At 37.2% G+C, this 24,164-nt stretch overlaps 1 protein-coding gene across 5 annotated transcripts in view; it reads right to left on the reverse strand.

The window, feature by feature from the left end:
• Positions 1 to 24,164, reverse strand: part of WASF3 (WASP family member 3) — a 152,127-nt gene that overhangs the window by 14,145 nt on the left and 113,818 nt on the right. For all 5 annotated transcript variants that reach the window (XM_053920792.2, XM_053920791.2, XM_053920788.2 and 2 more), the window contains 3 exons: positions 6,553 to 6,687; positions 4,517 to 4,670; positions 2,611 to 2,728 (listed from right to left, as the gene is read on the reverse strand). In XM_053920792.2, coding sequence (XP_053776767.1) covers positions 2,611 to 2,728; positions 4,517 to 4,670; positions 6,553 to 6,687 — 407 coding nt within the window. The remainder of the gene's footprint in view (positions 1 to 2,610; positions 2,729 to 4,516; positions 4,671 to 6,552; positions 6,688 to 24,164) is intronic.

Raw genomic sequence — 24,164 nt, forward strand, 5'->3', positions numbered from 1 at the left:
AATTAAAACAACAACAAAAGAAATAAGAGGGAGATTTCAATGGATTCCAACATACGTCCTGATTAAATTAATTGTATTTCCCCCTTACTTGTAAGGGGGAAGATGTTTGTTGACATATTTGGGGATTAAGTATTATAGTAACTGTCTTTGTAACAGCCTCCACATTTACCCACCAACATGTACACACCATGCACACACAGGAACCACATATGACACGTTAGCAGTGATGCAGCCATACTCTAACTACACTGACTGACATCCAAATGCCTAGAAGAAGCCAAAGCTGTTTCTTAGCCCCGAATGATCTCAGCTACTTCTACTTAGAAGGCTCCTCAGTTCTGAAGCGCCCCTGCCTCCTCCAGCACCCCTCTCACCTGCACATGAGCACACATACACCCCCACAGTGACTTAAGCTAACTTCTCTCCATCGTTGGATCTCAGTGCAGGATGCCGCTGAGAGGCTGTCCCTGACACTCCACTTCCTTTTCACCATCCTCCCCACACCCTGTCATCTCACCCACAGCACACCATCTCCTGCAAAACATTTACCAGCATTGTAACTGCATACTTAACAACTACGTATTTATTTGAGTAATTTTTAAAGTGTTTTTAAACTATGAAAGTAAGGAAACAAAGTTCAAAAACAATGGAATTCTCATACTCAAATTTTCTAAACTAATTTTTTCTTCAGAGAGACTAGTCAGTTCCAAATTGAAAGTGACGCGCTTTTCAGAAACCCTGGAGGATTTCCAGAACAAAGGATATCTTGCCGCCTCATTTTCTGTTCCTACACAGAGCAGATCTGCATTAAAATTTCTGAATTTCTTTCCCTCTTTATGAGTTCCAGGGGGCTGCATGATGGTTTAATGTTTGTTTTCTCCACTCTACTGCAATCTCCATGAGGGTGATAATCCTATCATTTTCACCACTGTTTATCCAGCATTTAAACGCATTTTTAAAAAAGAATCATTATATAAATGAATGAGTAAGAAGTTCTTATCAGAGTTTTACGTGTCTGAAGAATGTGCAAGACTGCCGAGGAAAGGACAACTAATTGTGATGACACAATTATCATATGCAGGTAAGACTGTCTTTCCCTAAAGAACACTGGTGAAAAAATTATAAATATTTTCGCCAAAAGTAATCACTGAGAAGGGAAACCTAGATGGTAATTTGAAAGGCAGGCACGTTTTAAAGGAAATCGCTCTTAAAAGCCCTGGCGTTTTGCCCTGTTACTACCAAGAGGTGTGGGCATCAAGACCAATATGACTTTATTAAGTATCTGTTTCTTTTCTGTTCCAGAGAATGGGATCTTCCTTCTCTTCACTTGACCACTTTGTAGCTTTTTAAGTTGAATACTCCTCCACTTGAATAAATACTCAGTAACTCTTCCAAGATTTCCCAGTTAATCTCTCCAATCCAGGAGCAGAAGAGGAGAGGATGACTAACCACGTCTTTGGAATTCTCTCCTAGAATTCAGCAACATCTTACACTTACAGCCTGTAAATTATTTTCATGTTCCCTATCTTAAATCCTGTTTTCAAATTTCAAATTATCTTCCATCCCAAATTGTCACCCCTACCAAGCAATATATCTAAATGCGTCAAAACCTTAAGACTGAGAACCCACAAAAGGTAAACAGTTCTCTTAACTAAAGCACTCTAATATTCGTCAAGCAAACCAGGTGGTCATATTTTAAAAACATAGCTTACATATAAAAAGTCTTAGCAAATATTAGCCTTTAGAGAATTAACTCTTCTTAGTGCTTAAATCTAATTTCTGGGCCGAAAAGGACATCAAAACAGTAGCCCCTGCACCTGAGCAGAGTGGGCTTGTCCCTCCCAGAGTGCTTATAATGCAGGTGCTTCTCAACCTTCAGACTTGCAATGACCTTGCCTACCACTACCCACCAAAGGAATCTCATTTCCTGTAAATACCATCCGCTGCACTCGCAGATCCCACACATTTTCAATCCATCATGAACAGCTCCATCAAAGCATTAATTACAGCGAGGTGGCAACCCAACAATGAAGAAAGCTTTAAAATGGTGAAAGCAGATAACTATTTCTGATATGGAATGTTGACTGCTTTTGAAATCTGAGCAGGAGAAAAGTTCTAAAACACGGCCCTTGCTATTGTGGCTCAGTAGATTGAGCATCAGCCTGTGAACCAAAGGGTTGCTGGTTCAAGTCTCAGTCAGGGCACATGCCTGGGATGTGGGCCATGTCCCTAGTAGGGGGCGCTTGAGAGGCAACCACACACTGATGTTTCCCTCCCTCCCCATCTCTAAAAATAAATAAATAAAATCTTAAAAAAAGAAAAAAAGAAGAAATTCTTAAAACATGGTTACAAACAAAAGTGAAATTTTAGCCACTACTTTTGTGAAAGCAGAGCAAGTGTCAGAGAACAAATCAAGAGAATTTGTTGAAAAATAGTATTACTGTGTTAGACTAACTTGTCAGTATCTTCACATAAATAATATAATCTCTAAAAACCTTCATCACTAAACCCAGTGTCTCAACCATTCAAGTAAAGAATTTACTGAGTTCTTTCTACACAAGAATCCATTTACACATTTATATGCACGTTTCCCGTACTGGAATTATTTACCTTTTGTCGCCTTTTCTCTTTCCTTTTGTCTTCTGTGTCCTGTAGCATTTTTTCTTTCCAGAGGTCAAAGAAATAGGAAGGATCAGTATAGAACTTCAGTCCGTCCTTTTTATCATCTCTATAAATCAAGGTATTACAAGTCAGAAAAAAAAGGCTGTTAGGTATCTACATATCAGGTTAACACAATTCACCTTTAACTCATGAGATTATAACATCTGCATGGGGTATTTTAACTGTCTTAGACATTAAGTTTCTCGGATTTCCTTACTTAAAACAAAGATCAGCAACTTTTTCCAGAGTAATTAGGTAAAAAGTACTCTTGCAAATTTGTATTTAAGTATAGAAAAGTGCTCTTAAAAATCAAGATATGGCTCATAAAGAGTGACATTAAATCCGTCAGTTATTTCAGGAAATGTTCTGTTTATTCCCATAAGGGGCTACACACAGAAACAGACGGACTGTTTCCTCACACACGCATTCACTTCCATTCTGGAGTGTCAGTGTCATGAGGACAAAAATTAGTAATACTCTATCCCTTTTTCGCAACCAGGTTTGCCCAATATCTAAAAATTCATTTAGAAAAAAGCAAAATATTGTGACTACGAAGATCAATGATGAAATATTTTTAAAGTGGAAGTAACCCACAAAGAAAATCCACTTGCAGCCCTTTCATTTTTAAGCACTGCTACAATTACTATAGTCTAGAGAATATTCCAAGTCTTCATGTAAGATACCCATTTATCATAAAAACAGTAAAAATGCAGCCAACATGAGTCCAAAGTTGTAATATAAACCAATAGTAAATCTCAAAATAATCATGATGTTAAGTAAACACTTATTGTATTAACGCTTTAAAAAGCATCTGCCTATAGGTTCACCTTCAAGAGGAAGCAAAACACATTTCGAATCAGTATTTCACTAAGTCATTTAAGGCACATAGAGGAAGCAAAAATTAGTGAAATAAGAATAGAAAAGAGTTTATACCCAAACAGTCAAAAAGAAGAAAAAGCTTTACCAGCAGAGCTGTAGGTCCAAACATGGACTCTTGGACCATGATGAGGGACAGGAATTCAGACCAAGAAAAACTCTGGCACCCCCTGAAGAGGACCAATGGCCCATGAAGGCAGTAATTCTGAAAGAGGCAGGAACATCACCCACAGGGCAAACACCGGGGGCAGTGAGGACCACTCCCTACCACGGTCTGCTCCTCAGAGGCTGAAGGAATGTGCTCCACAGGAAGGGTAAAAAGATGGACGAGGGACTCGATGTGCAATAAGAAAGCACAGGACAAAGGGAGACAGGAAAGAAAGTGATAGAAAATATGGGAAGAAAGAAGTGATGTAGTGGAGGGTAGCACAGGTGTTATAAAAAAGCATTTTTAATTTCTTAATGTTAATTTATTTTTCATTCTTTTTCTTGGAAGTCTGGTCTGGATAATATGTCCTACCATCTTACAACAACAGAAAGTTAATGTTTTGATCGTATTTCCACTCTTAAAAACCCCTAATGCTGCAGAATAATTTTTCTGAATTAAATAACGAATGTCTCTGCAGGGCTGAAATGCTGAGACAGTTATTTTGCTGCATTATAACTGAATTATGCATTACCTTTAAAATTGACTTTGAATATGAGGAACAACATAACTGTACACAATACCGTTACATACTATGCTCGCTTCTACCTAGGATGTCTACATTTAAAAGCTAAAATCAAAACTCAAATGTTTCTTGTTAAGTTTATCTATATTTTGAAGTACTAAAACTTTAACAACTCTGCACCAATGACTAATTTCTGTCTACAATACTGCAATTCTTATTTTCGAAGTTTGAAAGATACTTTCACAGCACTGTCACCCTCTTCCACCTTATCTGTGCTGGAAAGGCCCTGGGAACACACGCAGCCTTACCTGTAGGGTGTCAGAATGTTCAGAGGAGGTGGTTTATCACTCTGGTTGTAGATGTCCGCAACAGGGTTAGGAATGCTGTTCTTTGAAACCACTTGCTGGTCTTGGACTGTGGAACTTTTGAAGGCTTTTTTCATGTTGATATCCTGTAGTGACACTATTTAGAGAAAAGTCCCCCAAGTTGAGTAATATGAAAATATTTTAACTGTTTAGAAACAAATATACTTTAAGTTACAATCATAAACATCTAGAAAAACCAAATAATATGTTATTTTTTATTTAAAAACATGCTGAAGTAGCCTGTGCACTCCTTCCATGAAGTCATGCCTTTCTTCTTTTGTAGCAATCTAATTATTTCATTAAACCTAGTATTAGAGCATCATTATTTATTTAAATAGTATTTATTTAAAAACACAGAAATAATAGTTATGAATGTAACATTATGTAAATACACAGATCTGGGCATCCTCGGGGGTAGAGATGACATGTGAACAGTTAATACTAGTTTAATTGTAATATGTGTAGGAAAGATTTCTGCCAAAAAAAATTGTTAAAAAAGGCATTAAGTTTTTCTGACACTATCATTCAGGAGACACAACCCAGTTTTTCAACATATAGTCCTAAAATTAAGTAGCATGATACAAAACTATACTAAAGAGTGAGAAAATCAGGACTAATTATAATTATTTCTTGTGTTTATACAAATGTTACATCTCATGTATTGAGTCATCTGAATTTGACACAAGCTTTCTGAGGTGAGCAAACTGGTCCATTAACCCACTTGACCAATGGAACTGAGACTCAGGAGATACAGTAAAATCTCATGAAATTTAACCTACAGGTTAACCTTTTCCAGCATAAGGTTTATCACAAGCATTTCAATTCCAAGGGGGGAAAATACTGAAAGAACATAAATATTTAAAAATCATTTTGATACTAATTTGAAAAGCGAATGATTTACTTAAGATGTTAAAATTCATAAGCCAAGTAGCTGTTAACATTTGTTTTTAAAAATAAAAAGGTAAATTTTAAAAATCAGACTAAAAAGAGCATGCTTCTAGCTCCCCCATTATTGTTGAAAAAATCAGTAAGAATGTTTAATATTAAACTTTCCATGTTCTTAATTTTTGTTAAATTTCTCATTCATTGATTTAATTCTGACCTTTGAAAAAAATGTTAAATGAGGGATGAAGTCCATAAGTAACCACATTAAAAAAAATAAAATCTTCACTTTTCACTAACACAACTATTATAGGCCTAGTAGAAAAATCAGATGCTAGGGTCATTTTAATGAAATAAGAGAAACTGTAACTTCCATTACATAAAAGTAAAAGTAGTTTTTAATCCAAATATTTTTCTCAAAGTTAACATGAAACGGCATTTCTTATACTTTTTTTACAGATTTTTTTCCAGTCTAATCTCATTCCTTCATTCAAAAGATACAGAAAATGAAATTTTAAAAAAGGAATTGGGTTTTAATTTCGTTGAGACTGCCACCATTTCAGGGTGTATCATCAAAATGATTAGAGTTAACTACACAGAGTTTGCCTATATTAACACTATTTTAACACCCAGAAGCCTAAGGGGTTTCAATCAATGCTATTTCTGAGATGTTAAATCACAGAGATTATTTACAGGCATCAACCCTAACAAGAATATGGGGGATAAGCCTTCATTCTGTCACACTCTGTATATATAACCTTCCCTCTTAGTTGGACCATACCTTTGGATTGATTCTGTAATTTTTAGGTAAGAAATATCTTTAAAATAACCACCAATAACCTAAATTAGGATTTCTAATACTGACTGCATTCAAAGAATCCTCTAAAACAAATATGTACTTTTTTATAAAGAGAGTATGACAAACGAACTAAACAAGATATCTTTTAATCACGAATTAACCTCACTGTTGTTCTAGCAAAAGACAAGATGAAAAATCAGCATATTACCCCAGGGAAAAAGGCAGTAATTGCCCTGCAATCAATTACTACTCTCTTGTCAAGATCACTTCTGGCTCATGCATTCACACAATTACCTACCCTCTTCCACTGTTGAATCCAGTTGGGTGACTTTGACAGCGAGGCGATCAATTCTGTCTTGAAGAGAATTTGCTCTGATGTAAAAGTTGTTAGCCTCATTAAACAACTCACCAAATATGTCTTCAGCATGTTTGCCTATAGGAGAAAATGAATGGAGGAAGCCATCTGTTAAGAACTGCTGAGGCGGCCTTCACACATTCTCACCAACGCTGATTACTGTCAACACATGGGATTTTGTGCAAATGATTATAAAAATAGAGTGTCACAGTCAAGGGCCTTTAAAAGTTTTGAAAATTTATTAGAGTTGTTCACACATACTTGAAATCTACCCAAAGTTGTAGAATTTTAAAATACCCCAGATAGTATAGAATTTTTATTTAATTGCTACATGAGCTATCATGCAAGTTGTTTCCATTAAATTAAACTTCTTTGAAAAAAATTACTCATTTTGTATGCTTTATATATAAAGAGAATCTCAGGACCTAAACTTTCCTTTTATTTCCAAGGATAATTCAATAAATCATGTTGGTTTCTAAATTAAGGATTTTATCTTATTCACAGTTAGAAACATTATAGATATCTTACATCATGCCTAACACTTTCCAATGGCATTAAATTGTTGTAATTCACATTTTGAAATCCAGGTATATAGTGCTGCCTCTGGAACTCTCTAAAAATCAGTATTTTGAATTTTGAGTTTAATTTTTCTGTATGGATCACCTCTACATTCCTGTGAGTGCTGGACATGGCTACTTTTCTTAAAGTGTAATTAATACATTTCTGAAAATCTAATAAGATAGGAATCACATCTATGTTGAATTTCCAAATCCTAACACCATTCCTTTATTCATTTGACAATCACTTAGTAACTGTGTGCTCTGAATGTACCAGGCACATCTGCATCCTATCTCCTCTGACAAGGATACCATTTTTTAAGATAAACTTTCTCTTTAAGAAGTTTTAGGTGCACAGCAAAAGGGAGCAGAAAGTACCGAGTTTCTCTATATCCCTGCTCCCACACATGCACAGCCTCCCCCGCTATCAACACGCAGCAGCACCACCGAAGCAGTACATTTGTTATCACTGACGAACCCACAAGGACACATCATCATCACCCAAAGTCCAGTTTACATTAGGGTTCACTCTGGGTGTCACACATTCCGTGGATTTTGACATGTGTGTAATTGTGTGTACCTACTTTTATAGTATCATACAGAACAGTTTCACTGACCTAAAAGTCCTCTGTGCTCCACCTGTCCATCCTCAATGCAACCTCTGGCAACCACTCAACTTTTTACTGTCTCCATAGTTTTCTCTTCTTTCAAATGTCATAGAGTCGGAATCATACAATATGTAGCCTTTTTACGCTGGCTTGTATCACTTAACATTATGCATTTAAGGTTCTTCCATGTTTTTTTCATGGCTTGAAAGTTCATTTCCTTTTATCACTGAATAACATCCCACTGTCTAAATGTATTACAGTGCATTTATCCATTTATAGCTATTAATGGACATCTTGGTTAGTTCCAGTGTTTCATAATTATGAATAAAGATTTGGGGGCAGACTTGTGTGTGAACACAAATTTTCAACCCATTTGGGTAAATAACAAGTATCATGATTGCTATTGGTATGGTAAGAGTATGTGCAGATTTATAGAGGGCCAAACTGTCTTCGAAAGTGGCTGTGCCATTTTGCACCAGCAGTGAGTGCGAGTTCCTGTCGTCCCACACCCTCGCCTGCATTTGGTGGTGGGAGTGTTCTGGATTTGGCCCCTCCAACAGACGTGCAGTGCTCTCTCTCCTTAATCTGCATTTCCTTCATGACGCGTGACGTGGACCATCTTTTCATATGCTTAGTTGCCACCAGTGTATCTTGTTGTGGGTGTCTGTTTAGGTCGTTTCCCCATTTTAAAAATTTCCCCCGTTAGTTTTCTTATTGTTAACTTTTAAGAGTTCCTTGTATAATTTGGTTACCAGTCCTTAATCATATTGTCTTTTGAAAATATTTTTTCCCATTCTGTGGACCTGTGTTCTTATTCTCTTGATGGTATCTTTTGCAGAGCAGAAGATTTTAGTTTTAATGAAATCTAACTTCTCAATTATTTATTTCATTTGTCAGGCTTTTGGTGTTTTATCTAAAAAATCATAACCATACGTCATCTAGACTTTCTCGTATGTTCTCGTCTAGTTCTAGAGTTTTATATTTAAGTCTGTGATCCATTTGGAGTTAATTCTTGTGAAAGGTGTAAGGTCTTTGTTAGGACCTAACATTTCTCTTTATTTACATATTCTATCAATTTATCACTCAAATGAGAAGAGAAGCTGAACCTTCAAGTAAGAAAACTTACTTGGAGTAAGAATGACCATTACGTTTTCCTAGTGCTTTATGTAGCGCTCTCATATCCCCTTTCTGGACTCCCTGCTGTGATCCACAAGACCGCACACTCAATGACAGTGAGAACCACGTCTGTGTGTTCAGTGTTGTAGCCCAGCCCTAGAATACTGCCTCCTCGCACACACCTGTTCAACGAATGAATGAGCTCATGAGTTAAACAGGGAGCTACTGTACAAGTTTCCATTTTCCAGACGACTAAACTCAGCTTCAGAAACATGGTCTGTTCAAATTTCATGACTAGTAAGTGGGAAAAATAGATGAAACAAAACCTGGTTTCAAACTTCTAATTCCCTCCTCTTATCATATATTTTCCTAAACTTCCTTAACTAGAAATTAGCAACTTCCATGAATTATTTCAGACCACAAGACACTTGGTAATTTCCTATTTACTTAATAAAATGGATGCAAATATTTTTCTGTTTAAATGGTTACTTACAGACAGTAAATATTTCTTTTGAATTTAAACCAGTATGATTTTGTAAACTGTAACAGTGTAACTGTCTTAACGAGAGGAACTTTCTATTAAAATATGAGAGCAATAAAGAAATCAATAAAAACACCAGCCACCCAGCTGCATAGTAAACCGTTCCTCCTAAAGTCACGTATCTACAGTATGGCCCTCTGGAGTCACTTTAAATTCCGCTGACACTTCTCACTCCCACAATATACAAAATGGTTCCAAAAAGGTGAAGAAATAGTCTTCACCCAAATTATGTTTTTAAACACTATAGCTAGATGTGCTATCCAGAATTAATGTTTGTATGCTGCTCTATAAACTTATTCTGAGTGCTAGACCCGCGTATCTACTCTCCTGTGTTGTTGTCCATGTCCCATCCTGTACAAGTTCTAATACAAATTAATTTTCACATTAACTCCAACCTGCATTCCCATGTTGAAAGGCAACAACCATCCAAAATGAAGCCCAAGGAAGAAATGAAGTCATCTGTGACTACTACCTCTCTCTACAGCTCATGTGTATTAGGAATTCGCAAAAGAAGCCATTAGCATACCATGTTTTCAAACTGACTGGGCCTGGAAACACCTTATAACATATTTCAGAAGTACTATCTTATAAACCCACTGGGAAATGCCCACCCATTCAACCGGGTGATCTGGAAACAAACACCGTGTTCCGAATGCTTTACATCCAAGTCTTTCAGTAGTTTATTTTGAATGTCAGACATAGTCAAAATGTAACCAACTAATTTTTGTTTTTCTAGTTGACCACTCATAGTTTTAAAAAAAATTATTCCAGTGCAACTCCAAAAAAATCTGATTCCTTTCCCTTCAGCTATGGGAAAGTAGAAATCTAATTAACAGGGACAACATATGTCACCAAGAATATGGGAGTCTACAACAGTCTCTTGCAAAAGTTACATCAACATTCTCAAAGCAGGGCAACTATGGTTAAGAACCACACTCTGTGAGACACTATATATACCTAAGTTGAAAAGGATACATAATAAGTGCTCTTTACCTTCAGTGCTTAACCCTATTTGAAAAAATATATACATAATTGATACTATACTCCTATTGGGAGTTCTTGAGTTACTGAAAAAAACAACAGAAATTAAAAACTTCCATATTTAACCTTTTGCCAGCTGATGAAAGCTACAAATGAGTAAAGAAGAGAATACTGAAGGAACTATATTTACTGATGAACAATAATAAAGTGTTACACCCTGGCTGGTGTAGCTCAATGCATTGAGTGCTGGCCTGCGAACCATAGGGTCGCCAGTTCAATTCCCAGTCAGGGCACATGGCCTGTGGGCCAGGTCCCCAGTGTGGAGCGCACCAGAGGAAACCACACATTGATGTTTCTCTCCCTCTCTTCCTCCCTTTCTTCTCCTCTCTGAAAATAAATAAATAAAATATTTTTTTAAAAGAATAAAGTGTAATTACAGTATTCATTTTTACAAACAGCAACTTATTTAAATAGCTTGATTTTAATTACTCTTTCAATGGCACGTCCATTAATAGCTAAACTAAAATAATTCTGAGTTGAATTGAAGGCCACATTAAGGTAAGTACAATTCATTCATTCCTTATTGACAAAGAATCCTCTTATGGATTTATCAGGCCCATTTTGACCTTGTATACAAGTATGGCAGGTTGAGAAGTATGCCTCTATTGTACCAAAGTATAAAAAAAATTATGCATGGGATTTCCATTGTATTTAACAGCAAAGATTCAATAGAAACCAGTATGTCTGTTATGAATCCTTTCTGTGGAACAAGAAACCATTCACAACAAGGTCCTTCAAAAATTTTAATACACACATCTATCACCTAAATCTTGGGTGTGTCAAGATTTTGCCTTTTCATTCTCCACTATAAGGAAGCAGGTGTCTTGGAAAAATGACTGGTTCTAGGGCTGAGGGTGAAAAAGTACAAGATGAGCTTAGAATATCTTGCTGTGCTTTCCTTCAAAAAGTAAAGAAGTAGTCAGAGAGTGGTGGGGACGTGTCAAAAGGACACAGGAGCCACCCTGAAAGAGCTATGGCTGACCAAATCCGAGAAAATGAGAACATCAAAATAAATAATAAAGACAACAGATTATAACCAGACCATAAAATAAGAATCCATGATGCGAATAAATGAATGAATAAATAGGGAAAGAAGTGAAAGCACTTATGGCAGAATTCCAACTAATAAACATGGAAGAAATTATGGAATAACAAAAAATCACCATTTTGTATTGTTACAGTAAGTGTTTTGGGTAAAAATCATCAATGGATGCTCAGACTAGTGGGGAAAAGTGGGATGGTGACAGGAGATTACAATCTTAACGTGTCTCCCCATAAGATACTTATTAATTATGTAGGGGCGGGAGGGACTTTACATTAGAAAATCCTACGCACAAATCGTTAATCATGGATCAAGGTTAACGTGGACACTTATGGGACAAGCAGACAATCTGGGCTTCCTGATAAAATGCACTGACAATGACGTGCCATCACTCTGCGATAGTCCTGCCAATAAACTATACCTAATCGTGAGGAAACGTCAGAAGATACAGACCAAGGGCCACGCCACAAAATAAATGGTTGGTTCCCTGCAAAAATGTCAAGTCACAAAAGTCAAAGAAAGACTGAGAGCTATTCCAGATTTAAGGAGATATATTTATGAACACGTATGTATGTATACATATACACACACATGTTGGGGAGAGGGAGGAGAAAGGAGGACTGCAGAAAAAGAGAGGCATCTCTGAGAAAAAGAAAAATGTGGTAAGATAATATATGGGTGAAAGTTCATGAGAATCCTTTGAACTATTTTTGAGTTTTGTAAGACGGATATCATTTCAAAATAAAACATTTTAAAAACAGACTTATTTATAGTATTCATAATAAAGTCCAATCATGACTGATTTATATGTTATAATTAGTGAGCCTTGATTTTTTAAAGCTTTTTTCCTACTGTGGAAGCAATCCTTATTATAAGAAATATAGAAAACATGGAGAAGTAAATAGGAAAAATGGCCCAAAGTCCAACTTAAAACATCAACTGCTAACATTTTGATTTATTTTGTCTCTGTTGTGTTTATAAGTCTGTGAAAAGTCAAAGAACAGTATATACCCTGACTTTTTGAAATGTCTTGGTGAGTACAAAGGTAATAATACAAGCTAATGGTAGAAAATTTGGAAAACTCAGGAAAATAAAAGTAAAAAGTGTCACCCATAGTTAACTACAGTGAATATTTTTGTATACTCTTTACAATATTCTTTCTAAGCATTTTATAAGATAAAAGATGCTGATGATTATTTGCTGTCACTTTATTCAGCAAATATTTATTAAGTACTGTGTACCAGGCGCTTAAAAATATACAGCAGTGAACACAGCCACAAAGCTTGTATCATACACACACAAGACAATGGCACATGATGAGAAGTGGTATGAGGAGAATAAGATGGTAAGGAAATAGAGGGGTAGGAAGTAGGTGGTATTTAGATGGTCACTGAAGGCCACCAAAGGTGATAAGGGCACTATATGGATAACCGGGGAACCTTCCAGGCAGAAGGCAGAAACACACTTGGTATGTGAGAGCAGCATCAAGGAGGTCAATATGGCTGGAGCCCAGTGAGTGGAGGGAAAGTGGTAGCCGCAGACAGAGAAATAAAGATCCTTCCCTTTAGGGGTGGGTGACTAGAACAAAGCAAGGAAGTCAAAATGTTAGCTACTATAGAACAGTTGGAGACTATGGTGACTTGGACTAGAATAGAGCAGGAGAGGTGCTAACGGGTACACAGATTTGTTACATATTTTGAAGATGTTCGATGTTATAGAAAGAGACAAAAGCAACTGAAGAGCAGAGTTCCCATTTGCTAACAAGGGAGAGATAGAGGAAAATGTAATTAATTCAGTTTTAGACATGCTGAGTTGAGATACATATTAGGAATCCTAGTAAATTCAGCACATACAAGTTTGAAATCTAGGGGAGAGGCCTGTACTGAGGACACAAATTTGGAAGTCTCAGCAAAAAGATGGTATTTCAGGCCATAGGACCAGATGAGATTGCGTAATGAATGGGAACAGGCAGCAAAGTGTGTCAGTGTCCCAGCCCTACAGCACTCTAGCACTCAGAGGTTGGGAAGATCATCAAAAGAGACTAATTAAAAAAAAGCTTGTGAAGTAGGAGAAACATCAAGTGTGCTGGCACAGAAGCCAGGTAAACAAAGTTTCTTCAGAAATGCTGCCAATGGATCAAGTAAGAGAGAGGCTGAGCACATTTGGCGACACGGAGGTCACTGTAACAATGACAAGCAGTTTCAAGAGTGAATGGGACAAATCTTTAATGGGGTCAAGAGACGATGAGGGAAGTAAGGGCAGTGGCGATATGAATGGTTCTTTTAGGAATCTTGCTGTGAAGGGGAGCAAGAAATGAGTCCATAGATAAAGAATGATCTCAGGTTTATTTGGTTGGAAAATTTCAACATACTCGTATTTGGTAGGAATGATGTACACGGGGAACAGATGATGCAAGCGGTGAATAAGCATGAGGGAGAGGTGTTCCGTGTTTCAGAGCGAAACATGAACAGACACCATTTTCATGGGGGACAAGGAGGACAGACAGTACAGAGGCATATCAGATTTGGCAGAAAGGAGATGTTTTGTTTTCCTCTGACTACTTTTATTTTCCCAGTGAAATGAAAAAAGCAAGGTCGTCAGCTCTGTGGGGAAGTTTGAGGTGGAAAGAGAAGATATAAAAGGGGCAGGAAAACCAATTAGTTCAGGAATTACAGCAGGATTTCTGAGCAACAGTGAGGGCTTCACTGAGGAATGTGCTTGATCTTAAACCTTTCTTCTTCTCTTAACATAAGCATTTAAACCTACAAATTTCCCTCCAAGCACTTCTGTAACCAAATCCCACACACTGGTATTTTGTGTGTTCATTACCACACAGTCAGAAATAGTTTTCAATTTCCTTTTTTATTTTTTCTTTGATCCAAGGAGTACCATATTTTTTCGGACTATAAGACACCCCAGACCATAAGACGCACCTAGGTGTTTGAGGAGGAAAATAGGGAAAAAAAAACCCACTCCACTGCTGCCCACCCCCCGAAGGAGCCAGGTACACTACATTCAGACTATAAGATGTGCCCCCCCCCATTTTCTTCCCAAATTAAGGGGGGGGTGTGCCTTATAGTCCGAAAACACTGCATTTTAAAAGATGTTCCTTCATTTTCTAGTATGTGAGAATTACCTAAAATGTAATTATCTCATCCTCATCATACTCTTTATGACACCAATCCTCTCAAACAAATCACTAACTGGCCAAGTGTATGTTCCACCATGGTGAACATTCCATGTTAACATTAAGAAAATGTGTATTCTACAGTAGGGCGGTTTAGTATTCTATAGAGATCAATTAAGTCACATTGGTTGGTAGCGTGGCTCAAACTTTCTATATCCTTACAGATTTTTTGTCTATTTGTCCCATCAATTACTGAGAGAATTTTGTTAAAATCTCCAATTATGATTTTGGGTTTGTCTATTCTCCATATTTTTAATTTTATGTACTTTGGAGCTCACTTATTAGGTATATATACATTTAAGACTGGGTGTTTTAACACACTCTCTCATCACCATGAAATGCCCTTCTTTACCTCTGTTTTATACTCTATTTGATATTCATGTAGCCACATAAGTTTTTTACGCTTTGTGTTTACATGGTATATTTTTCCAGTATTTTCTTTAAATCTTGTTTTCATACTTAAAAGTACATGTTAGCTTTTAAGTAGAATGTTTCCATTTAATGCAATTATTGATATGGCTGGGTTTAATTCTATCATCTGGGTATTAGTTTTCCATTGGGCCTTTCTGTTCCTTATTCTTTTCTTGCCTTTTTCTGGGATAATCAAATAATTATTTTAGGATTCCATTTTATTTCCTCTATGTGTTATCCTAGAGGTTACTGGAAATTAAAATATGCATCCCTAATTCATCAAATTGTACTTCCAAATTTTATAGCATTTCATAAACAATGTAAAACAGTGCAAATTCCATTTACTCCCTCTACCCTTATAGCTCTTAATATGTATATTTTAATTTCACATAGTAAATAATCAATAATCTTTTAAACAAATAGATATGAACATATAATCTTTAATCATCATTCTGGTGATCTTTATTCCTTCTTGTGGATCCAAGTTATCATCAGCCTGAAGAATTTCTTTTTTAGTGTTTTGGGGTTTTTTGGGGGGGGTGTAGGTCTACCAAAGGCTAATTCCATCAGATTTTGCTTGAATAAAAGGTCTTTAGTTCACTTTCATTTTTGAAGAACATTTTCATTGGTTATAGAATTATAGAATGATGATTTTTTCTGTTGTCACTTTATTCACTGTTTTCTGGTTTCCAGTGTTTCTGATGATAAAGTCAGGTGTCATTCTTAACATTGTTCTCCCCATATTCCCTCTTGCTTCTTTTAAGATTTTCCGTTTATCTTTGTTCTTTTAGCAATATTATTATTATGTGACTAGATGTGGTTTTCTTTAATTTACACTCCCTGAAATTTGCTGAAATTCTTGGATCTGTTGGTTTATATCTCTCAGCAGTATTCAAAAATTCTCATCCATATTTTGTCTGCCCTATTCTCCTTCTCCCCTCTTCTTCTGGAACTCCAATTACAAATGTGTTAGATCATTTGATATTGTCTCATATTTAGATGCTGTTTTTTTTTCTTATTCATTTTCTCTTATGAATCAGTTTGGATAACTCTTATTGACTTGTCTCCAAGCTCATTAATCCCTCCTGCTAATGTCCAGTCTGCTATTAGGCCATTAAGTGAATTATTTGATATTGTATTTTTTCAGTCTTAGTATTTTTTTCTGAATAGTTTCCAGTTCTCTGTTTAAATTCCCTATTTCTTCACTCATGTTTTTCACATTCATTCTTTCTTCCAATGTATTTTTAAAAAAATATTTTATTTATTTTTAGAGAGGGGGGAGAAGAAAGGGAGAAAGAGAAAGAGAGAAACATCAATGTGTAGTTGCCTCTCATATACCTCCTAGTGGGGCCTGGCCTGCAACCCAGGCATGGGGCCTGACTGGGATCAAACCGGCAACCATTTGGTTCACAGGCCTGCACTCGATCCACTGAGCCTCACCAGGTTGGGCTATTTTTTTATTCTTTTTCAAATTTCCATGTCTCTGCTCATATCATCCATGTTCTTGAATGCTGTTTACTTTTCAATAGAGTTCTTAGCATATTAATCATATTTACTTTAAATTCGTGGTCTGATAATTCCAACATCCCTGCCACATATCAGTCTGGTTCTGATGCTTATTATGTCTCTTCAAACTGTGTTGGGTTTTTGTTGCCTTTAATATGCCTTTTATATTTTTAATTAAAAGCCAATCATGACACTGGTAAAAGGACCTGGGGTATGGTGGCCTATAGTGATGTGTTGGGACGGTGTGGGAGAGAGACAGTGTTCTACAGTCCTATGATTTTTTCCCCAGCTTTATTGAGGTATAATTGATTGACAAATAAAACTGTATGTATTTAAAGTGTACAATGTGGAACCAAGATGGCAGCGTAGGTAGACACACTGCGCCTCCTCGCACAACCAGAACTGACAGAAAATCGAACAGCAAGGGGGACCAACACCAAGGAAATAGAAAATAAACATTCATCCAGACCGGTAGGAGGGGCAGAGACGGGCACTGGGGTGGAGAGGACTCGCATGGCTGTGGCGGGACTGAGACTGGCGGAGTGTGGGACAAATGGCGCAGGCAGTCCGAGCACTAGCAGACCCTGCGGCCCCACATTTGCACAGATAAACCCAGAGGGCCGGACTCAGAGTGGCGGAGAGCAGGGCAGGCAGAGTGAAGGGTAGCACCCTGCGGCACCACATTCGCCCACAGATAAACCGGAGGAACAGCAGGCAGCGAAGCAGACCGCGCAACCCAGGGCTCCAGCTTGGGGAAATAAAGCCTCAAACCTCTGATTGAAAGCGCCCCTGGGGGTTGGGGCGGCAGCAGGAGAGACTCCCAGCCTCACAGGAGAGGTTGTTGGAGAGACCCACAGGGGCCTAGAGTGTGCACAGGCCCACTTACTCGGAAACCAGCACCAGAGTGGCTCAGTTTGATTGTGGGTAGCAGAGTGAAAGATTGAAATCCGGAGGACAGTGAGGTGGGCGCCATTGCTCCCACTTGGCCCCTCCCCCATGTACAGCATCACAGCATAGCGACCAGCATTACCCCGCCCCGGTGAACACCTAAGGCTCCGCCCCTTAAAGTAACAGACAAGCCAAGACAAACAAACAAACAAACAAACAAAAAATGGCCCAAATGACAGAACACTTCAAAGCTCCAGAAAAAATACAACTAAGCGAGGAAGAGATAGCCAACCTATCGGATGCACAGTTCAAAACACTGGTTATCAAGATGCTCACAGACTTGGTTGAATCTGTTCGAAAAACAGATGAAAAAATGAAGCCTATGCTAAGAGAAACAAAGGAAAATGTACAGGGAACCAATAGTGATGAGAAGGAAACTGGGACTCAAACCAATGGTGTGGACCAGAAAGAAGAAAGAAACATCTAACCAGAAAAGAATGAAGAAACAACAATTCAAAAAAATGAGGAGAGGCTTAGGAACCTCCAGGACATCTTGAAACGTTCCAGCATCCGAATTATAGGGGTGCCAGAAGGAGAAGAGGAAGAACAAAAAATTGAAAACTTATTTGAACAAATAATGGAGAACTTCCCCGATCTGGCAAAGGAAATAGACTCCCGGGAAGTCCAGGAAGCTCAGAGAGTCCCAAAGAAGCTGAACCCAAGGAGGAACACAACAAGGCACATCATAATTACATTACCCAAGATTAAACGCAAGGACCTACATCCAAGATTACTGTATCCAGCAAAGCTATCATTTAGAATGGAAGGGAAGATAAAGTGCTTCTCAGATAAGGTCAAGTTAAAGAAGCTCATCATCACCAAGCCCTTATTATATGAAATGTTAAAGGGAGTTACCTAAGAAAAAGAAGATCAAAAATAGGAACAGTAAAAATGACAGCAAACTCACAGTTATTAACAACCACACATAAAACAAAAATGAGAGCAAACTAGGCAAACAACTAGAACATGAGGGTTGTCAATAAGGAAGTGGGAGGGGGAGAGGGGGGTAAAGGTACAGAGAATAAGTAGCATAGATGATAGGTGGAAAATAGACAGGGGGAGGGTAAAAATAGTGTAGGAAATGTAGAAGCCAAAGAACTTATAAGTATGACCCATGGACATGAACTATAGGGGGGGAATGTAGGAGGGAGGGGGGTGGGCAGGATGGAGTGGGGGGGGGAATGGGACAACTGTAATAGCATAATCAATAAATACATTTAAAAAATAATAAAGTGTACAATGTGATGATTATATATGAATAAATTGTGAAATGATTACCACAGCTAAGTTAATTAACACATCATCACTTCATATAGTTCCTTTTGGAAGGGGCACTTACAATCAGCTCCTTTGATTTTCCAATGTTCAACATAGTATTTTAAGTTATAGTCACCTTATCATAGAACAGATTCCAATATCTTATTCATATTACAATTGAAGGCGTCTACCCTTGACCAGCATCTCACCCCCCCCCCCTACAGCTTCTCCCCTGGTAATAGCCGTTCTATCCTTTGTTTCTATGAGCTTGACTTTATTTTTAGATTCTACATATAAATGAGATCACATAGTGTTTGTCTTTTTCTGTCTGGCTTACTTCACTTAACATAATCTCCTCTATATTCATCCATATCACAAATGGCACAATTTCCTTCTTTCTTGTTGTTTAATAGTATCCGTGTGTGTGTGTGTGTGTGTGTGTGTGTGTGTGTGTGTGGCAGTAGTAGTTGTCCCCTCTTACTTGTGGTTTCACTTCCCGTGGTTTCAGACTGGTAGACAATGTTTACTCTATAAAGGGCCTGCTTTGTGGAAGAATACTACTTTAGGCTGCCGATAATCACAATCATGTACCTGATTACAAATCTGAACAGTGTATTTTTTAAAAAAACACTCAAACTTTCAAAATCTTCCTTCAAAGTTTTTAGATGACATACTCTAAAAGTGTAAATTAAAACAATCAGAAAATACCTATAAATCACTTATGACATTTTACCCTAAGCCCATAAACTCATGAAATGGGAAAAATAGAAATGATAAACCTTACAAGTTTAATGATAAGCAGGACTGAACATCAGACTTAGCTTGACTCTCCCAATCTGTGCTCTTCAGAATTATTATACATTGAAATCCTGCTATGTCAAAATCTATCTAGGGAAAGGAGAAGTGAAAAACAACCTAATTCATAATTACTTCCGTAAGTATTTCCGATATTCCAGATGAAACAATGGGTTGGGAAAGTGCCTGAATTTCCAACAACCCTACCTTTGGTGGGGAGGGGCCTCATATGACACTTGTCAACAATTCCACTGCTGACAGACCTTTTATCTTATAGCTTCCTAAGTGTACATCACTTTTTACCTCTCTTCATCACTTTCTACTTTTGTCCATGAAAATGCAAATACTTATCTCAGTTTGAAGCATTAAATTTTTTCAAAAAATCCTGCTGTTTCTCCAAGTAAACTTTTGTTAATGTACCCTTAACCCTGGCCTTAACTTGCATTGACACATATTTGTTATCTATTTGCATCTATATTGCAACTGAATCTGCCCTTTCCCTCCAAAATCCCACTGGACTAAAGACATCCAAGAAATCTATTCAGTACATGCCTTCAAAGTATTCTAAGTAGAACTGTACTTGGAATAATCAATTTATACAACTACAAATTTCAGGTCCAATTACATAAAGCAGTTATATTGCAGTGCAATCCCTTAAGGAAGTATTTTTATGTCAATTCAGCATTCAGTTTGATATGAAACCTGTGTACCAGAAGGTAGTTACAATATTAATCACTTATTAAAATCTCTGAAAAGAAAACAGACTTTCTTATTTACTTATTTTAATATTCACCCTAGGATATGTTTGTTGATTTTAGAGAGAGAAGATGGAAGGGAGGGAGGGCAGAAAGGGGGAGAAGAGAAAGGGAGAGGGCAGGGAGAAGAGAGAGATGTTGATGTGAGAAACACCAACTGGTTGCCTCTCTTATGCTCCCTGACAGGGGATTGAACCCACAATCTAGGTATGTGCCCTGACCAGGAATGGAGCCCACAACCTTTCAGTATAGGGGACAATGCTCCGACAAATTTAGCCACCTGGACAGGGGCAGGCTTTTCTCATTTAGACAATTACTTGAAATGTGAAAATTAACCAAAAAAAATAATAAACCAAAATAATTTTTTCAAAAGAGAAGAATATTTAAAATTAATGAAGTCTCAAATTTTGCACCACTTGTTAGAGCTATTTTTACTCTTTTTGAGGAACTTTGATAACTTATAAAACAGAAATATTTTTTTAAAAAGCTGCCTAAAATAACCAGAGATTTATCTATCAATTTGATACAAAAATTTATGAGTGTCCCCCAATAAAGAAACAATGTACAGAGGCGGGCAAATGTAGGTTTACAGTTGTTCATATGGAAAATAATACAATAACTAATAAATAATAATACAACAATAAACTTCGTGTTTCATGTGCTCATAACTGTAAGCCTACTTTTGTCCCCCCATATATGTCCAACAGTAAAAAAATGGTTAAATAATTATGGCATATCAATATTATATTATAAAATCTAGTTATTCAAAAATGTGTCAGAAGAATCGACAGATGTTTACTATATAAGTGAGTATAGGCTACCAAACCATATGTATATTGAAACACCACTTTTATAAAGTTGAACACAAAGCATTATCAATGATTTTCTCCAATGAAAATTTTGTAATTTTTTTCTTTGTGTTTTCCTGTGCTCTCCCAAGTTCTCTATATTATCTTATTAGCACCATTAAATGGAACCAAAAGCCTTGGGATGCACTGAAGTTCTTCTAACTCCTTTCTCTGAGACATCTTGGGGGCCTTCTTAGGAGGGGAAAAGTAGACAGCTGTAGGACGAGAACAAAGACAAAAGGAGTAAAAACAGCCTATTTTATTAAAAAAGGACTATGTTATCCTAGGTACAACTTCCCTATGTTCCTATTTCCTTTTGTAAGCAAAGTATACAAAAATTTGATAGTGAGATAGTATAATTTAAATTGTGCAACTAGTTGACAGAAATAAGAACATTCAGATTAATCAATGAAAATGATTTTAAAAAAGCACTCCTGATAATGTTAATTGCTGCACTAAACTGTCATTATGTGAAGGAAAAAAATCAACATCCCAGAGCTAGAAAACCAAGGATTTCTTTTTTACACACTATTATCCAAAACTGTTTTTAAAAGTAACTCTCCTTTCCCCTTCCAACTGCCCCCTCCCCCAGTCATTCATATTAGAAGTTAGTAATACTCAAATTTTAAAAACCTGAAAATTACTAAAGACTAGTTTCCTTTTTATTAGATCAAGCTTTGAAAGGTTTTGATATTTTTTCTTTAACTATAAGGCTATTCAAGTTACAAATTTCCCCTTTTTATAATTACGCTTAAACTCAATACCAATAATCAAAATTTTCAGACTATAAGACACACTCCCCCCAAATTTGGGAGGAAAATGGGGGTGCGAATCTAGTCCAAATGTGGCAGACCTGGCTCACTGGTGGGGGGCTGGGGAGGAGGCAGCAGTGGAGCGGGGGTTTTTTCCTATTTTCCTCCTCTAAAACCTAGGTATGTCTTATGGTCCGGTGTGTCTTATAGTCCGAAAAATACAGTAATTAAAAAATTAGAAAATAACATGAAGGCATTCTTTTAAATTCTTATTCTTCCTAACAATTTTAAATCACACAAAAATTTTGCATATAACTTACCTCATCTCCTGTAATATGTTTCTACTCAGTGGAAAACTCCAAAAAAAATAAAGAAATAAAAATTGGCCCAAAATACAGATGTCATTTATTATGTACTAGTGTTATAGGTCATAATAATTGCATGTTTTCTATTTTATGACCATACTGATGTCAAATATATGTGCTTTTTTAACTTTTAAGTATGCACCAAATTGATTTTATTTGCTGTATGTTGCACTGAGAGGGGTATTGAGTGAATGAACACTAATAAATAAACCACTGGTAATCAACAATTTGCTATTCTACCAGCAATTAACAACTTAGTACCTCAGTTTTCCAAAATTATAGTCCTGCCATATATCTCACCATACCCCTCTTTTTATAAGGCTCTTTGGGTTCCGTGTACAGGTGCACCTAGGGAACTTAAAGAAGGGGATTTGCTCTGAAGACACCCATGCTCCTTGAATGGGAGCTGGAAAGGCACCCTGTGCATGTCCAGAGACGAGCTGTTCTCTCTACCTCACTGGGTTCTGTGGCCTCTCTCATGTTCAGCTCCAGGTTCTCTCTGTACATTCTTTTGCCTTTCTTCACCAACGCTTCCTCTGACTTCTCAAGCTCTGCCCTACTCCACAACTTTGGCTTGCAGGCAGCAGCCCTGGATGACATTTCAGCTGGAGATTCCATAAGAAACTTTTAAAATTTACTGTTTCTTAGTTCAGACTTCCTGAGAATATGGCTGATCTAGCTCATCTTTTCAATCCAGATGCACAGTATCTAATTCATAGGCCATATCTTTGTTGTATACTCCGATCACAATCTCTGGAGTTATTCCTAGCCTCTTGTTTTAAAGCTCCCCAACTGATTCTGGTAGAGACTGGGTTGAGATCCACTGAGGCGGCCTACCTGCAGCTGAATGTCCTTGAGTCCAGTACCTCGCATGAGGCTACCGGGGATTATGTGTAAAAACATAACCAGGGCTAGAGTGGTACATTAGTTTCTTATGGCTGCTGTATCAAATTACCACCAATTTAGTGGCCTACACCAACACAAATGTATTATCTTACAGTTCCAGAGATCAGAAGTCTGAAATCAAGGTGTTGGCAGAGCTGTGTTCCTTCTGGAGGCTCTAGGGGAGAATCTAGTTTCCAGAAGCTGCCTGCATTCCTTGGCTTGTGGCCTCTTCTTCTATCTCAAAGCCAGCAACAGATAATTGAGTCTTTCTCACATCAGGACTCTCTGTCCCTGATTCTTTTACGTCCTTCTTCCACACTTACAGGACTCCTGCGATGACACTGGGACCATGTGAAGAATCTAGGATCACCTTCTCTTAAGGTTAGCTGATTAGCAACCTTAATTCCCCCTTGCCACGCCACAAAGACTATCTGCATATCCGAGGTTTCAGGGTGAAGCAGTGGACCTCTTTGTAGGGGCTGTTATTATTATGCTTACCACAGACTATGTGAGACAAAACATACTATGTGATTAGTTTCACTTACAAGACATGGTGGCCAAGTGGACACTGTAAACACAACCAACATAACACTGAACTGAATATTATAGCATGAGATACAGCTCAACTATTAAAACTTTAACAGTTCATGTGCATTTTCATCACTTACTCTGTATGTCAATAGACATTTCAGCCATAAAAACAGGAGACTAAAGCATTCTTACAAAAATATATGAATGCAAACAAACATTTTACCCTCAATAATCTGCAAGGTATCTTCCTCTAATTATACAAATTTATACATTTTGTCAACAACCACTACCAAAAATCACCTGAAATTAGTTTACATTCCAGAAGAAATCTGTTGTAAAATACATTTAACTAACTTCCAAATTACTTTGACTTTGCCAATGATTATGGATATATTAGGGCCACCATAAAC

Source organism: Desmodus rotundus, chromosome 3 (assembly GCF_022682495.2).
Source record: "Desmodus rotundus isolate HL8 chromosome 3, HLdesRot8A.1, whole genome shotgun sequence".
NCBI lineage: Eukaryota > Metazoa > Chordata > Mammalia > Chiroptera > Phyllostomidae > Desmodus > Desmodus rotundus.